Here is an 18128-nt window from a genome sequence, read left to right on the forward strand (position 1 = left end):
GCATGTGAAAACAGCCAGGCGTGGGAATGATGGGTGAATGGTTTCAAGTTAGGCAGCCCAGCAGTTTGAACAGTGCTTTGGCTGCAACCAACTGTAGTGATAGAGCATATGTTTGTCGTGCTTTGCTTTTGATCTTCTGCTCCAAGGTTGAGGATACTCTCCCAAGGGGGGAAGAAAAAAGCAAGAAGAACTGGGAAGAAGAAAACTGACCTCATCCATCACTGAAATATTTCGTACCTGAAGCACAACCACCTTGAGAGAAGAACATGGCGGTGGCTCTTCACGGTCACTTTTTTAAGGGGCTTGGGTTTGGTCCTGACTCAGAGGGAAATACAACTCCACTGAGAGGCTCCTCCCCACAACACCTGCACACTTACAACCAAGCCTGGGCTTGGCCCCAGTGGACATAAAAGATGACTGCCAGGGTCACCAAGAGGGTGGGAGGCTCGCTGTTACCAGGTCTACCCACATGGATCACAATGACTGCATGAGGTCATGGAATGCTGAAGATGAAATGAAAGTGGGTCCTAAGTCATAAAGTTGCAGGTGGGTGGGCATCCTTTCAACAGGGCTCCCAGGAATAGAGCTATACCTCTCTCCCTGATGATCCTAGGAAGTGGCTCCCTCTCCCAGACAGAGTTGGGGTCAAATCCAGGCACGTCCCACCAAACCCCACTCTCCCCAGGGCTTGTTGGGATGGAAAGATAACTACAGGCTCCCTGCCTAAGATCTGTCTGGGTGAGGGCAGAGTACGTAAATTTTGAGACAGAGGTGAATGGACTGGTAGCTTCTTAGGGAAGCAGAAGAAGGGTGGCAAGAAGCTGGCAGCAGCCCCCGAGAGGGCCCTGGCACCATGGACAATGACGAACCTCTTGAGCCTGAGACAAAAGGTGAAAATGCGTCCCATGTCTCACCACTCGGGCCCTTATGGCTGCCTCAAGTGTAATGCCTAATGACCGTGCAGACCCAGAAGCCCTCTTCCCTCTTCTCCTGGGACCCCATAGATTTGGGATAATGTGTGATGACTGCAGGGCTGGCCAAACAGGGAGCGAGAGAGTTTCATGCAATGCTGGGCTAGATCTAGCTCATACCAGCTCTGGATGACTTTAATTTTCATTCTGTGAGCTGGTTAATATCATGTTGGTAGTTGGGAATCCGCCATGTTGGGAATATTTACATCACTACATTGGCTAACAAATCAGGATTTTCCTTTTTTCTGGAGAGCCAGTTCAACAGTTAGCAACATTCCACTGGTTGGATGGAATTCCAACATTGTGTAATGAAGAAATTAGGACACCATCACTTTCCGATGCCTATGTTTGATGGCTAAGCTGCTGTATGTCTTCTAAGTGTCAGACCACTGCTATTAATATTTCTACCTCTTGTCACACAGACCTTGACTTACAGACTGGGAAATAAATGTTGGAGCTTGGGTCTGTGGACAAGGGCTGAGAAAGACACAGATCTCCGTTGAGCTTATTTGGAACCCCACTCTCTTAGAACCTGGGTGGTCAAAACTTGCGACCCCTGCCATGAATGCTCAGCCCACCTAAAAGAGTAGATTGGTTGAGTTCTGACAGGGCACCTGGTAGTGCAACCTGGCTTCCCCAGACCTTTGCATCCTGCTGACATGGCATGACTAGCCCTACCTTTGTGTGTGGCTTGTAGGAAGGAGCCCAGGACTGGTTCCAGATCAGAGGCCCAGTGACAGAAAAGTCCCATCTACCAAGTGCAGGGGAATGGTGTGAGGAAATTCCAGGACTCATGTATTTAATCATAGCAATTAGTCTCACCCCCTCAACCCAGGGAGACTTGCAAGCTCTTCCTTCTTCATGGTCATAAATTTGGATTGGAAGGAAGAGAAGCTAGGTCAAATCCTTAGGAATCAAGTTAGCCCTCTGGTTCCCTGAGACTGCTTCTGTTCCATTTTATTTTACATTTGACCCAAGTCAAATGCCCTGCCCTGCCCCTTGCCCTCTGTGCCTGCCAATAAGGAAGCCTCCGCATCCGTACATGTCCTTTCTCTGAACGAGTAAAGCAGACCCTGAACCCCACCCAAGCCACAAAGAAGGAAAAGAGGAAGCAAGTAGTCGACATCCAAGGCTGGCCCAACCCAGGGGCTGGGACGGGGGCAAGCCTCCTGGAAACACGGAGGGCAGTTAGCACAGGAGGCTGCCCAGTGTCAGCGAAGGGAGGGCTCATAGGGTGAGGGCCCCCCAACAGGGCTGAGGGCACGCTTGAGCCATATAAGGCTGGGGTCAGTGGCTGCAGCCAAGACCCAGGTCGTCGACGAGTGAAACAGAGGGGCAGGAACGCCAGTTCCGGCCTCCATGGGAAAGGCCGGTTGATGGCTTTTGTTTCCAGAATTAAGGAGCTGAGTTTTTCTTCCAGATGAGAGCGACAGTGTGTCTGCACTGCAGAGCAGTAACGAAACACTCTACTGTGAGGCTGAAGCCCCTGTGGCTGTTGAGAAAGAGAAACCAGCCCGGGAGAGCTCAGAGACAGATCTTGAGATCGAAGGTGAGTGTAGGCCTTTGAGGGGCGAGGGGTGGTTCACCTGCCTGCTCAGAAGCTGCAGAAATCGGTCCCTGCCGTCGACCCAGGCTCTGCGTGGAGGGACATGCTGTGGAGGGAATGTGGCTGTGCTCGGCGTTATGCCTCATCCTCCTCGAGACCCCGCTACCCCATGCCCATTGCATCAGCTTGTCGAAAGCTGGACCAATAAAAGGGCAGGGGCTTCCGGTTTTCTGAATGTTTCCACAAGTGGCCTCTATATCACCTTTGTACCAGTTTCAGGAGGTAGGCATTATTTACCTGCCTTTTACAGGGGAGGAAACTGAGGTTTAGAAAGACTGTGCAAGTGGCCGAGAAGTCTGCCAGCGTCTGCTGACCCCATGTTCACCCGACCTGGTCCATCCGCCCTCCGAATGCCATATCCCAGGGGCCCTGGAGGATTTGGGGCCCGTCTGGCATGCTGGCGCCTTTCCTCTCTCACAGGAGAGTTCTTATTACCCCCAGTCGAGGGCCCCACATTTTCCTTCAACAAATCCAAGCGTGTCTGGGCAAGGGGAGGGGGCTCTGGCTGAGGGTTATTGCAAACATCACCTCTACCCTCTCCTCCCTCCCGGTCCCCTCAAGGAAGGAGGTGCGGAAAAAGGACACAGGAAGCAGAGCCAGAACAATGCTGGCCCCGCCTGATGGGCTGGCCTCAGACTCCCCAGACTGAACCCCTTCCTCACCTGTGTTCCGGAGCTGGGGGGGTGCACTGTGATCAGTGGCTGCAGGCACACAGGCGAGGCTGTTCTGCCGAATTCAGCTGTGTGGCTCCCCTGCACAGTCACCTCCCCCTCATAGTCAACCTGCAACCTCACCCTCGACACAGACCTCCTCCTGCCACCCCCCGGGAATCCTGCTGTCCCTTTTCTAACTTCTTTCCCACTTCAAGGTTGCTGCTGACGCTGATTGCAACACCCAATTTTACAAGGTCAGAGGGGTGTCAGATAGAAACAATGGAGGTTGCATCCCAGTTTCCGGCTTCTATCTCTTTCCCCCTCCCCACACCCATGGCCAGCAAGTGATAACACTGTTGCAAACGGCCTCGATAATATAACTGTAGTGAATACAGCTAGAAGTGGTCAGCGGACTGCAACAGAGAAGAGTGAGTTCCAAGGACAAAGCTGCGGGTTACCTATCCTGCTTGGGCAAACAGGAACTTCTAAGGACTGAATCTGGGCCCCACAGTTCTGTGTTGGACAGAAACTCAGGGCTCAGCTCCTCCAGTTTCTAGCGCCCCAGCAGCTGGCGCTGAGATACTGAGGATGGGGCAGGAAGTCTCCCATGATGGCCCGAGACAGGAGCCCGGGCAGGAATAGCAAGCTGGTGGAGAGGTAACAGAAGCGAGAGAAGAGGGACGTTACTTCTGCTCTTCCTGTACAACAGGCTATTTTGCACCCCAAGGACCACTTGGCAAACTGGAGGTGGGGTGAGGGGGCAGATGCTACTTGAATCTCATGGGTAGAGACCAAGAATCTTGCTCAGGGACTTCCCTGGTTGTCCAGTGGTTAAGACTCCACACTCCCTGACCAGGGTTCGATTCCTGGTTGGGAAAGGTCCCGCAAGTTGCATGGCATAGCCAAAAAGAAATGTATGAAGAAAAGCATCCTGCTAAATATTTTACATTGCGCATAACAGTCCCTCACAGAAGAGAATGATCCAATTCAAAATGTCCATAGTGCTGAAGCTCGAAAAACCCCCTGGTCTACAATCACCTGGAAAAGAAGGCCAATTTGTAGCTATGCCTATAAAATCAACTTGCTTGCAAAGACGTTGTCCTTCCACCAACAAAGCTTTCGTTGTCCGTCTTAGAAATGTTTAGGGTGGGTTGGCCAAAGGCCCAGGGATGTGAAGGGAAAACAGATGCTGGCTTAGACCCCAGCTGACCCTGGGAAGCCCTGCATCAGTGGAGCTTGTTCAATGAGGACAGGGTCGTGGGGCATCCAGAATCCAGGGAGGCCCACCGCCCGCTGCCCACTAGCCAGGCTAGTCTAAAGTCCAAGGAACTGAGTCCCCAGCCCCCAAGTGTATTTGTTTCCAATGGATTTGGGGATCTTTTCATTCTTGCACATACAGAAGCCCACTGCATCCTACTTGGGCTTTTCCTAGTTGGGAGTTCTCTAAATCTTTCATAAATCTTTGTGGCTCACATTTTAACAGTGGTAATGAAACTAAAGGCTTCCCAGATGGCACTAGTAGTAAAGAATCCACCTGCCGATACAGGAGATACAGAGATGCGGGTTTGATCCCTGGGTCGGGACGATCCCCTGGAGGAGGAAATGGCAACCCACTCCAGTGTTCTTGCCTGGAAAATTCCATGGACAGAGGACCTTGGTGGGCTACCGTCCATGGGGTCACAGAAGAGTCAGACACGACTGGGCACAGTGAAACTAAAACTGCGGTGGAAGCTCCCTCAACTGTCAACAAACCACCAGGTTTTTCCCTGGCTGGCCTTTCAAAGGTGTCCCCAGGTGGGCACAGACGGGCTCACACATCCTCAAGGTCACCCTTACACACCCTTTCGCAGTCAACCTGGGAAGGTGGAGGTGAAGCACATCGTTTCTTCCAGGTAGTTTGGAGTCTAAAACCAGGGACCTTCTCTCTTACCAAAGGGAAACGTCCCCATGGGGTTTTCTGGAGTCAGAGTCTCCCACCACGGGCTGACCTTCCAGTTGGAGGAACATACACGCATAGGATCAGACCCTCAGGCAGAGAGGACACCAGTCAGAATCAAATGTGGTCTGGGTTAGCAGGAAGATAATGCAAAGGAAGAAGAGAAACTCCACTTCTTCCTCTGGCATCTTTTTATTTTTTTGCAGATACCGAGAAATTTTTCACCACTGGACAAAAGGAGCTGTACCTGGAGGCCTGCAAACTGGTGGGCGTAGTGCCCGTCTCCTACTTCATCCGGAACATGGAGGAGTCCTACATAAACCTCAACCACCATGGGCTGGGCCCCAACGGAACCAAGGCTATTGCTATAGCCCTGGTGGTGAGCATGCCAGTGTGGGCACATGAAGCCTGGCAGAGTTGGGGGCTTGACAGGGTGGTGGGCCCAAGAGTCAGAGAGCCCTACTGTGGGACCTGAGTTGCCACCTCTTTGCCCACCTTGCCCTAGGCTCTGCATGGTATTGTTTAGCTGCTTAGTCATCTCCAACTCATTTATGACCCCATGGACTGCAGCCTGCCAGGCTCCTCTGTCCATGGGATTTTCCAGCAAGAATACAGGAGTGGGTTCCATTTCCTTCTCCAGGGGATCTTCCCAATCCAGGGATCAAACCTTCATTTCCTGCATGGCAGGCCAATTGTTTACCACTGAACCACCTGGAATCCCAGACTCTGCATCACTATCAGCTATTTCCCCAATAGGCATGGATGCCCATTAGCTCCTAAGAAAGAGGTTACTAGAGACCCAGACCTTGAAAGTCTGTGTTCTTTCATATCCAGGAAGCAAAGGCACAAGGCTGTGGACACTGGAAAAGCAACTGATCTGGGCAAGGGCCCAAATGCTAGTGCAGAAACACGAGACAAAATATCAGCCAGGTCTCCATTCCGAAGCTCACCTTTGCGATAAATGAGTTCACTACTGAGCCATTCCATGTCTGCCTTTTGCAATATTAGGTGTAATTCTTCAAGATCACACTGCAGAGTGAATCCTGTTTTCCCACAGGAATAATGTTCTCGCTCAGCTTGGCATGAGTGAACAAGGACTTGACCTTGAACTTACTGTATAGCGTTCCGTATGCACAACTGACTCCATCTCAGGAAAACAGACAATGTAACAGGTGTATGTCAGTATAACGCTGTTTGTTCACTTAGGACAGCAAAGAAAAAGTTTGATTTAAAAAAAAAAACACTCATTTTTGAATCTATAACAGCATTTGCCCTTAGTGCGTGCTCATTAAGAAGTCACTGAACGTGACCCTCAGGAGGAGGAGGGAAGGGAGGGAAGAGCAGAGAAAGAACAAAGCCATCTTGAAATTTATGGAGCATTGAAAGACTGATTAATGAAGTGTTAGGAATGCACCATTACCTCATGAGCTTCGTGGGGAAAAAAAAATAGAATATAATGAAATCCACTCAGGACTTGGGCGGCTTGGCTCTCAGGAACAGCAGTTTCTGTTTAGGGGGAGTTTTTCTTCTCTGATTCTCTGTATCACCCCTTTGACAATTAATCATTGTGACATTCCCATGGACTGAACGTTTAATTATTACTGATATCTCTGGTACAGTTGAACTTCTCACATGTCATGCTCTCCCCTGGCTTAGATGAAGAGCGCCCCGATAGGAGGGGTCATTTTCATACTTCCTGGGATCTATCCCTCCTCCGCCAATCTCCATGCCCCTGGACTTAGTGAGCTGTGGACCCCCTGCAGAGGAGGGATGGTTTCTGTTTATCCCTGTTTCCTGGGCAGCTGGCACAGAGGGTGACAAATAGATACTCGTCCTTGTGAAATGAATGTGGATGGACTTGGCGATCGGGCCCACCCGCGGCACCACACGCTGTGCTGGCCCCCAGAACGACACTGAAAGTGGCCCTTCAGTCCCAGTTTCTGCTAAATGACGCCTAGACTGGGAGGGCCCCTGAGCTTTGCCTCCACCACCCCCACCCCGCAGAGAGCTGAGGCCAGAAGACACTTCCTGAAGGCCCCGGAGGACCTCCCTGCGTGGCTGTAATTCGCTCTGTGACACTCTCCCTTTGCTTGAGACAAGAGCTCCTACCACATTCTACTTCTCTCGTGGCTTTGGGCGCTTCAAAAGTGCTCAGATCCAAAGATGAATCTGTTCTCTCTGCCTTTCTGCACAGGGAACGAGGTGGGGAAGGGAAGGACAGAAGTTGTGGTTAGAGCTAACCCCAGTCCCTCTTGCTGCAATGCTAGTCATTTCCACTTGCCTTGTTCCCTGTGGGAATGCAGACTAGCTTGCATGTAGATATTGATTTAAGATTTAGGTTCTAATACGTATCAGTACCAAAGGAGAAGGGCGTGGGCAAGAATTGGGAGATTGGCATTGCAATACATACACTATTGATACCATGTATAAAACAGATAACTAATGAGACCATACGCTATTGCACAGGGAGCTCTACTGAATGCTCTGTAGTGACCTACATGGGAAGGAACTCCAAAAAAGAGGGGCTATTGCTGACTCACTTTGTTGTACAGCACAAACTAACACAACATTGTAAAGCAATTATACTCCCATAAAAATTAATTAGGAAAGTATTTAAGCTCCAGTTCCCTCCAAACAGCCTTGAGGCAACATCCTGACTGTCAGAGAGTCCAGATAAACCTTAAGCCTAAACTAGAAGAGAGGCCTCTGAGCAAGATGGCACAGGAGATGCGTTAGGCTTAAATACCGTTCTTAAATGTACCAGGGAGGCCTGGCGAGCTACCGTCCATGGGGTCACAAAGAGTCGGACACGACTGAGCGACTGAACTGAACTGAAATGTATCACTTTCTCCTTAATCCTGGAGTAGGTCACAGGCCTCTCTCCTCGAGGCTAAATGGTTAAAATCTGTTCCCCTCACCCTTGTGCCTTCCCCTTTGCAGGACTCTGTTGTCATGTCCCCCTTCTAAATCCCCCCTGGGAATCCCTTGTTGGGAAAGGAGGTGCCCAGAAGAAGCATGTCCTAGCAAAACTTCCCTGGTGGGCCAGTGGTGAAGAACCACCTGCCAATGCAGGAGACACGGGCTCAATCCCTGCGTTAAGAAGATCCCCTGGAGTAGGGAAATGGCAACCCACTCCAGTACTCTTGCCTGGGAAATCCCGTGGACAGAGGAGCCTGGCGGGCTGCAGTCCACCAGGGGTCTCAAAGAGTCGGACATGACTTAGTGACGAAGCAACAGCCACGAACAAAACTCATGGGAATGGCAGTAGCCCTGCCTTATTCCCCTGTTGCTAGCCACTCCTCCAGAACTGCTAGCCCGCACCTCCATACCCTCTGACACAGCCAGGATGTTCAAGAGGGCTGATGGGTTCTGGGCAAAGGCAGGGAACTGACTCTGTCACCGTCCATCTTTCTCTCTCTCCCCCTCCCCTTGTGGTGGCTGAAGTCCAACACGACTGTCCTCACGCTGGAGCTGGCGGACAACTGCATCATGGAGGAGGGTATCCTGAGCCTGGTGGAGATGCTGCAGGAAAACTACTACCTGCAGGAGATGGTGCTGTGCCCGGTCCTGCCTGTTCCTACCTCCACACTCAGGGCCTCAGAAGCCACTCGAGACAAGCCAGAGACCCCTACCCGAGCCCAGCCTCCAGGCTTTCTGCTCTCAATCTGGGGGCTCCTCCCCACTAGAAGTGACTTCTCAGAGGAAGTTCCACACCTAAGAGGCTGACCAGGGACTCTGCGTTCCCCATGGGCATAGGAAACCCTGAGAACCTATTTCCATCTGACCTCACAAGTCCCTAAATGGACAAACTTCTTTAGAGTTGCCTTAACGTGAACTTTCTTAAAGAAAATAAAGTCACGAGATAATTTCATAAAATACAATGCGTCCAGAGATAGATGATTGGCGATGGTTGGACACCAGCGTGAGTGTACTTCAGCCCACTGAGCTGTACCCTTCAAAATGGTTAGGATGGCAAACGTTGTGTACGTCTATTTTACTACAGTTTTAAAACTTAAAAAAAGAAGGGGGAAAAACGACCAAGATAATAATGGCAAAGTTATGTAAAATCCCTCCCATTAGCCTGAATGGACTGTGTCCATTTATACCCCAATTTCTTCCGAGCACAGTAATTCATGCTTCAGGAACCAGTGAAGGGAATTACAATAATTGCTTACTCTTAATTTGTTTATCAATTGTTTCATACTAAACCCTCCAAATAGTTATCTTGGGTTTCCAAAAAAAAAAAATGCAATGTGCTTATCTAAAATACCAGGGCAAAACTGGGGAGGGTGGGGGGAGTCTTTGAGGTCAGCTTCAGAGAATTGAGACCAGCCTAGGGCCTCGCCATGAAACATCAGAAAAACCAGGGGTCCTCTCCTCCTCTTCTACCTCTTTCTCCTCCTCCTCCTCCTCCTCTTTCTCCTCCTCCTCCTCCTTTTAATCTCCCTAACCCTTCCAGTCCTTTGACCTAACACCTGCTCTCTCTACCCCAACCTTATGCCCTTAGGACAGGCCTCAAGTAAGCCCCCATCCCCCATCATTTGTTAACCAGGGCCCTTTGGTGGGATTTTTACATACAGAAGTGTTCTCTTGCCTTTTAGAATGTTTCCGACAATGATCTCGGCTTGGAGGGGGCCAGAATCCTCTCCGAGTTCCTCCAGAATAACACCTCCTCGCTTTTCAGTCTTCAGCTTTCAGGTGAGCCTATGAAGGGCTTCCCACGTGGTACTAGTGGTTAAGAAACTGCCTGCCAATACAGGAGACTCAAGAGACACAGGTTCAGTCCCAGAGTGGGGAAGACCCCCTGGAGAAGGAAATGGCAACCCCCTCCAGTATTCTTGCCTGGAGAATTCCATGGACCGAGGAGCCTGGTGGGCTGCAGTCCCTGGGGCAGCAAAGACTCAAACTCCACGGAAGCGACTTAGCACTCACGCCTGGCGCTTTCTAATATAAAAGTTTGTATATTTACTGTTGTCAAGTTCATCAGTCTTTTCTTTTACAGTTTTGATTTTTGTAGTCTTGCTTAAAAACTGTTTCCTACTTCAGATTTTAAAGTATTTTCTTTTATTTTCTTCAAATATTTTTGTAATTTTTCCCACAAAGATCTTTAATATATCTGGAATTTATTTTTGTTCATGGCGTTAGGTAGAAGTCCTACGTGTTATTTTCACCTGGCTAAAATTCATAGCCAAGTGCCCAGCTTCGTTAATTGAATAACTTACCCTTTACTGACTAACTTGAATGCCATTTTAACATATATTAAACTGTGTGTTAGTCAGTCATGTGTGACTCTTTGCAACCCCATGGACTGTAACCCACCATGCTCCTGTGACCATGGAATTCTCCAGGCAAGAATACTAGAGTGGGTTGCCATTCCCTTTTCCAGGGGAGCTTCCCGACCCAGGGATCGATCCTGGGTCTCCTGCCATATAAATATAGATTCCTTTCTAGAGTCTCTATCCCATTTCATTTAGCTATTTCTATGTCAACATTGTACTGTTTTAGTATTTGTTTAAAATATTTAAATTATAATATGTTATAATTAGTTGAAATTTATAAAATATATCAAGTATGTAACATTCAATATATTAGTTTTATACTTATATGCTTATATTAGATATTTTAATATGTTTGAGCTTCCCCAGTGGCTCTGCAGTGCAAGAATCCACCTGCAATGCAGGAGACACAGGTTCTGATCCCTGGGTTGAGAAAATACCCTGGAGAAGGAAACAGCAACCCACTCCAGTATTCCAACCTGGGAAATCCCACTGACAGAACCTGGTAGGCTGCAGTCCATGGGACTGCAAAAGAGTCATACATGACTTAGTGACTAAACAACAACAATAATGTGTTTAATATTTGAGTGGACAAAGTTTGACCTTTTTTCAAAGTAATCTTGGCTATTCCTGGACAGTTTCTCCTCCAGGTGAATTTTTAAATCATTTTGTCAAGTTCTATTAAAAAAACTTATTGGGATTTTGGTTGGAGTTATATTTAATATTCTAGGTTAATTCAGGAAAGAACTGACATATTCAAAATATTGAGTAGCTTCATTTAAGAACTTGGTTTCATCAGGTTTTTTATGTTCTTCAATAAATTGTTATAGTTTTATTTCATTATTAGTCATGCATATTTCATATTAGCTTTATGTTGAGGTCTTTATCATTTCATTCTTATGAGAATAGAATGTTTTTTCTACCACTTTTTCTAATTACTTTATTCCTGGTATCGGAGAAGGCAATGGCACCCCACTCCAGTACTCTTGCCTGGAAAATCCCATGGACGGAGGAGCCTGGTGGGCTACAGTCCATGGGGTCACTAAGAGTCGGACACGACTGAGGGACTTCACTTTCACTTTTCACTTTCATGCATTGGTGAAGGAAATGGCAACCCACTCCAGTGTTCTTGCCTGGAGAATCCTAGGGACGGAGGGAGCCTGGTGGGCTGCCGTCTTTGGGGTCGCACAGAGTTGGATACAACTGAAGTGACTTAGCAGCAGCAGCAGCAGCAACAGCATGAGAGCTATTAATTTTTGTACATTGAGCCTATTGTCAATCATTTTATTGAATTATCTTACTAGTTCTGACATTTTGTTAATATTCTTAGATTATTTATGTAGGTGATAATGTCTGCAAACAATGGAAGTTTTTGTCTCTTCTTTCCAGTATTTATGGCTCCTGGAGAGTTTTTTGGTTGTATTGGCTAAGACCTCTAATATAACATTAATCCAGAAAGTTATTTGCAAAAACACGAACTTCCCAGCCCTATCCCAGGCTGCTAAGTCAGAATCTTTAGGGGGAAAGGCTAAGAATCTGTATTTTTCATCTATCTTCCAAATAATTTCTTACAGCCGATGTAGGACAGGTAACAAATAGTATAAATACAACAATTTGAGTAACAGATCACATAAGTTTCTACATGGACTAGATTGTCATCTCATTTCATTGTACTGGTGCCAGAAACAACCAAGGACGTATTTGTGTTTCAATGGATTCATTCATTCATTCATTCAGGATTAACTGAGCACCTGCTACGTGCCAAGCGCTTTCTCAGTGCTAGAGACATACGGTTTATTAAACTTTCAAGGAGAAATTTGGGGATAAGAATTTGTGTCATCTATTCCCCGCAAATCACCAGTGTTTTATCAATGGATTCCTTAGCAGGGCCAGGGCTAGGATAAGACAAGGAAGGCACTCGCCTCAGCCGCAGAACTTAAGGGGCAACAGAAAACTCAGTAACCAAGTAAATAACATCTTAAAGCAACATTTTTAAAAGCCAAAATTAATACAAAGATAAATCCGTGGGTGAAGAAAAATATCAACACTTTAAATAAACCACAGGATCCCACAGGGACAGATTGGAATGAAGTACAGAGTCAGATCCTGCTTTTATTTAAACTCTGGTTCATCATAGATGTTTTTACATTGATTTGGATTTTAAACTATTAAGATTTTATTCATCGCAATTGCTGAGATTTTTGGCACCTCTTCGATTTTGCACACATGGTAAGTGACTCATTCATCTCTCCAGGCCCACCTCTGCTGCTTAGACTTGAATTAGCATTTTTAGAACATCACAGAGTTTAGGCACAAGGCCAGGGGTTGATGTTATCAGTGGAGGCTCAGAGCATGGTGTACCAACTCCTGAAACTCCTTGCACAGTCATGGCAGAGAGAGAAGGGAAGGAGCACTAAAGAGATGGTAATGAGCTGCCTTTCTCCCCGTGTGTGCCTCTGTGCCCAAACACTGCTTTAAGCATTTGCCCAAACCCACTGCCCATCCAGGCTGCCACGTAACACTGAGAAGAGTTCCACATGCTATACAGTATGTCCTTGCTGGACTTGCCACCTTTTCTATGTCCGATTGTTCCAAAGGCAAGACACTAGCAGGACTAAGATATGGAGGGTTAGGGAGCCTTAGTCTGAAGAATGTTGCTAATGCACCCCCTCCTTCACTGCAGGGAATAACTTCAAGGAAGAATCTGCAGAGCTGTTCTGTCAAGCCTTGTCGGTAAGAAGGCAGGGGTGTGGTTGCGGCCAGCCCCGTGAGCGATGCTGCTGGGACATGGGTGGCTCTGAGCGTCAGGAAGGAGTGAGGCCACTTGCCTGGTATAGGGAGCTGCTGAGTGTTCAGACTCCAGTCCTATCAAAAGCCTCAGCAATTGGTAGGACTGTTTGGATGGTGCTAAATTCTCCTAGCAGTCATCAACAGTTGTACAGGAAATGAACTGTCCTCCGTCTAAGAACACTAGCCTACTTAATTTTCGGCATACGCGGGCCCCATCGCAGTGCTCGAAGTGAGGCATTTGCAGAGAAGACAGAGAAGACAAAAATCACCTCTCTCTGCCCTGTTTCTTTCTCTAGAACAATTACAGAATTAAATCACTGGATCTCAGTCACAACAAATTCTGTGACAAGGCAGGCGCGTACCTGGGGCAGATGCTAGGTGAGTCCTGCTGCAAAGGGAGGGGCCCAGAAAAGGGAGGGACGTAGGGTAGGATGGCTTGTCAGAGCTCGTCTCCTGTTTCTTTATTGTTATTGACAGTTCTGATTATAAGAAGCAATGGAAACGATACCCCAAATTCATTTTGAAGGGAGCAAACATCTGAATGTGGGAAGTAAAAAAACTTCAAAATGATTAGATTAGAATAACATAGAAGTAACTTGTTTCTATGAGAAGTAATACAGAGAGATGACCTCAGGGAGGCTAAAGATTAGTAAACAGAAATGGGCACACACTGTAACAAAACAGTGGGCAGAAACTGCAGCAAAAACGATTCATACATTTGGCAACAGTGAAGTTGAAAACTTTCAGATGATAAAAGGAATCGTGGGGCAATGACAGAAGACACGCGCTCGTTAGGGAGTAGAAATGTAGAACATTTGTAAAATATACAAGATTACTGTTCAGAATACTGACGAAAGGTTCTCTAGCTCAATTAGGCAGTGATAAATATGATAAATACTCCCAGTAAAAAAAAAAAAAAAAACTGGCCAAAGCATATGGACAGTGACCAAAGAAAACCAAGTGTCCGCACTCTTCAGTAATTAAAAACATCCAAAAGAAAACCGCAAACAGATCTCCTTTGTCATCTAGCAGAGCTGTAACGATTTCCCATCAGAGAATATCAATGGCAGTGAAACCGAACAAAAAATAGGGACATTCACAAGTCTGCTAGATAAAGGCACTTTGGAGAACAATTTGACTACATTTAGTAATATATATTACAGAGAAGGCAATGGCAACCCACTCCAGTACTCTTGCCTGGAAAATCCCGTGGACAGAGGAGCCTGGTGGGCTACAGTCCATGGGGTCGCAAAGAGTCAGACACGACGGAGCAACTTCACTTTCACTTTTAACTTTCATGCATTAGAGAAGGAAATGGCAACCCACTCCAGTGTTCTTAGCTGGAGAATCCCAGGGACGGGGGAGCCTGGTGGGCTGCCATCTATAGGGTCGCAAAGAGTCAGACACTACTGAAGCGACTTAGCAGCAGCAGCAGTAATATATTGGAAATGTATATATTCTATGACGCAGTTCACCTCTATAGGTGTCTCAGAGAAGGTCTCATGCATACAGAGAGAGCTGTCCGAGGAGGTTCATTATAACAAAAGTGTTATAAAAGGGGGGGAAAAACAAACTAAATGTTCACTCCTGGGGAAATGAATAGAAGCAGAGAGGACTCCTAGCAGTGGGGACCAAGTACTCATCTAGATGGGGAGGGGAGAGGAAACTGCCCAGGGAAAGTGGCTCTTTGTTGAAACCTGAATGTAAAAGAAGAAACAGCCATGCTATATAGCTTTCCAGGAAGAAAGCCTGTTTGAGGAACTTGGGGCAACAGTGTGGCTGAAGCACAGGGGACAGGTGAGGAGAATGGAAGGCGGAGAGGTCGTTGAGGTGGCAGGCAGCCCCTCATGTCGGGCTGTTGGAGCCACGACACCCACAGAGCCTGGGTTTCATTCAACGCATGGCATGTCACAAAGGATGTGAGCGTGGGAATGATGAGGGACGGCTGGGAGACTCAGACCCTCTCTGTGACTCCTGCATCTGAGGAGGACAGGAGGGGAGGAGGGAGGCGTGGTGCCCGGGACAGGACCACAGCGTGAGCTCAGCCAGGGGGCTCACGGAGGGGATGGATTCAGAATATGCTCCGGAAGTAAAGCCAAAAGGCCTTGCTGATGTGAAGAGGGAGGGTAAGGGAGAGATAAAGATAGATTCATGATTCTTTTGTTTCAGTTCCTGGTGAGATGGAGGTGGTGTTTACTCAGTGGGGGGAACTCAGGGAGTCACAGTACAGAGGGGCAGGAGTTAGGAGTCAAGGTGTCTGCTTTCGTCCAGGAAGGGCTTTCAATGCCCATTTGACGCCGACACGGAGATGTCAGGAAGGTGGTTTGCTGGGTCAGTTTAGAGTGTGGAGAACAGGTCAGAACTGGAAACATATTTGCGAGGTATTTAAAGCCACGGCTACATGTCCAGATGAGGTCGTCCAGGCGAAGAGTGCAGACAGAGTTGAGTAGGGGGCCATCCTACTGCCCCCGGGGTCACTCCAACATTTTAAGGGGTCACAGAGGAGGAGGAGCTGGAGTGGGAGTGATGAGTCAAATAGCAGGGAAAGTGAGGTACCAAGGAGCCACGTGGTGGGGAGTATTTTCAAGAAGGGGGAGGTGGTCAGCTGGGTGAAGTACTGTTTAGAGATCAAATAAGAAGACAGAAAAGTGACCACAGGACTTGCCAGCATGGAAATAACTAGTGAGGGGGTATGCAAACCCAACTGGAGTGCATTGAGTTGAAAATGAGATACAAAGAAGTGAAAATGGCCATGTAAGCAACTCCAGGCGCTCCACTGAGACGTGGCTGGAACAGAAAGATGGGTGGCATAGAGTCCAGGAAGGTTTGCAAGGATGGGAAGTGCTGATAGGAAGAAGAGAAACAGAAACATGCTGGAGAAGGAGGAGGAGATAATTATAGGAGCGAAGTCCTTGAAAAGACAGGAGGCGATAATAGCTATAACAAAAATGGAGGGGTAGCCTGAGAGCAGTAGGGACCCATCATTCACTGAAAAGAGGCGGGGAGCCCAAGAGTGGGTGTGGGGGACAGTGGGGCTGGGAGATAGCACTTTAGGAGGGTGAAGCTCTCTCACCCCATTGCTGCCGCTTCCTTAGCGAAGCAATGAGGCAAGATCTTCAGCTGGAGCGGAAGGGACGGAAGAGCAAAGTGTAAATGAACTATTGGGTATTTTGAGTCTCCCTTTGAAAACTAATTGTCAAACATTTTAAAATTAAATTTTAAAACATAAATTTAAAATGAGACAGACTAACTTCTATTTTAATATGGTTGTCACCATACTATATTGCCGCTTTCAAAATTTTTTGTGTATTAAAGCCACCAAATATTAGATGATTGCTATGTGACAGACATCATGCTAGGCTCTTTACATCAATCTTTACAAAAAAAAACTTTGTAAAGGTTAACATTCCCATGTTATAGAAAAGAAAACAGAAGTAAGGGAAGGATAAGTAAGCCAAAGAATCCGCCTCAATGTGGGAGAACCAGCTTTGAGCCCTAGGTCAGGAAGATCCCCTGGAGAAGGGCATGGCAACCCACTCCAGTATTCTTGCCTGGAGAATCCCATGGACAGAGGAGCCTGGCAGGCTACAGTCTGTGGGGTCGCAAGGCGTCAGACATGACTGAGCAAATCTCTGCCTTCTGTCTAAGGTCACATAGGTAGGAAGCGGTGAGAACAGAATTAAACTTTTAACTTTGTGGTCATTTAAGAGGAACAGGAGTGCAAGGTACAACTTAAGTGGGGGACATGGCACAAAAGAGCAAAGAAGGGTAGGAAGAGACTGAGGGAGACAGCCAGGGAGAGAATGAAAGCAGGAGAAAAGTTTGTTCTCAATACAATGGAAGGTGGTGTGCATTTTCCTAAAAGTCTGTCCTGGTGGTTGACACAAGAGAAAGACATGATCAGTACAGAGTGCTCTGTCCATAAAAAAGTAAAACAGAAAAACACATTTTCCTGGGCCTGAAGGCGGTTCCTCCCACTCAGTGTCCTTCAAGAGCACTTTAGTCTCTCTTCCCAATAGTGTCCTCAGCACATCCGCCCTCCCCAGATAAAAATGACAAAGCTGATGTGTTTAAATAGAATGCCTGTGATCAAAAGCACCTTTAAGTTTTTTTAAAAAATTGCAATTTCAGTGCAAACCCAACTTCTAGACAAGCCTGATGTCGCCCCGCTTCCACCTGGCTGTATCCCTAAAGTTCTCCTGGATGGACATTCTGTGGCCCCACTGCTCCCATAGGTCTCCATGAAAATACCACGTGATAGACCTCACCATGCCCACCGCAGTCTCGCTACGTAAACAACCCGTTTCCCATGCTGTCTCCATCTATGTTAACGACTGTGTGATTTTCCACCAGGTGGATATTTGTGTTATGCTTTACCCCTCCCCTGTGAGTCACAAACCTCACTTTTGTAAGCGAAGCCATGGTAAACATCTGCAAGCGTCACTCACCTTACATACTATACTGTCTCCCTAGGAAGAGTCTCAGAAGGGATATTGCTGTGAGATGGAGATTTTAGTAGGAAAACAGATTTTAGTAGGAAAACATCTCTGACCAGACAGTTCAGAGTGTATCCCATGCATGCCACCTGCAATGTACGAGTATCTTACCACGATTCTGCGGCGTTGGGATCCCCCTGTAATTTTGTGTTTAAATGGATAACTGACAAGTTATTGCCTCAGTGTTCTGCTTTGCATGAGGACTGAGCCATTCTTACCCCCAGTTTCATGGATCTCAGGCCAACCCAGAGCCTGGGTTCTCCAGGAGGTGGGGGAGGCTGAGATGACGCCCTCCCCTCCCTCAGCCATCAATGTAGGGCTCCAGTCGCTGGATCTGAGCTGGAACCACCTCTACATCCGGGGAGTGGTGGCCTTGTGCAGTGGTCTCCGGGTAAGCCTG

The 18128-nt window shown here is 47.6% G+C and overlaps 1 protein-coding gene across 1 annotated transcript in view; it reads left to right on the forward strand.

Moving 5' to 3' along the window:
* Positions 1-853: 853 nt before the first annotated feature.
* The window catches only part of LRRC74A (leucine rich repeat containing 74A), a 28802-nt gene continuing 11527 nt past the window's right edge, over positions 854-18128 (forward strand). Inside the window, exons 1-8 of the mRNA XM_055539025.1 lie at positions 854-890; positions 2392-2520; positions 5373-5545; positions 8611-8718; positions 9768-9864; positions 13126-13175; positions 13529-13610; positions 18034-18119. Coding sequence (XP_055395000.1) covers positions 854-890; positions 2392-2520; positions 5373-5545; positions 8611-8718; positions 9768-9864; positions 13126-13175; positions 13529-13610; positions 18034-18119 — 762 coding nt within the window. The remainder of the gene's footprint in view (positions 891-2391; positions 2521-5372; positions 5546-8610; positions 8719-9767; positions 9865-13125; positions 13176-13528; positions 13611-18033; positions 18120-18128) is intronic.

This window comes from Bubalus kerabau, chromosome 10, assembly GCF_029407905.1.
Source record: "Bubalus kerabau isolate K-KA32 ecotype Philippines breed swamp buffalo chromosome 10, PCC_UOA_SB_1v2, whole genome shotgun sequence".
NCBI classification, from domain to species: Eukaryota; Metazoa; Chordata; class Mammalia; order Artiodactyla; family Bovidae; genus Bubalus; species Bubalus kerabau.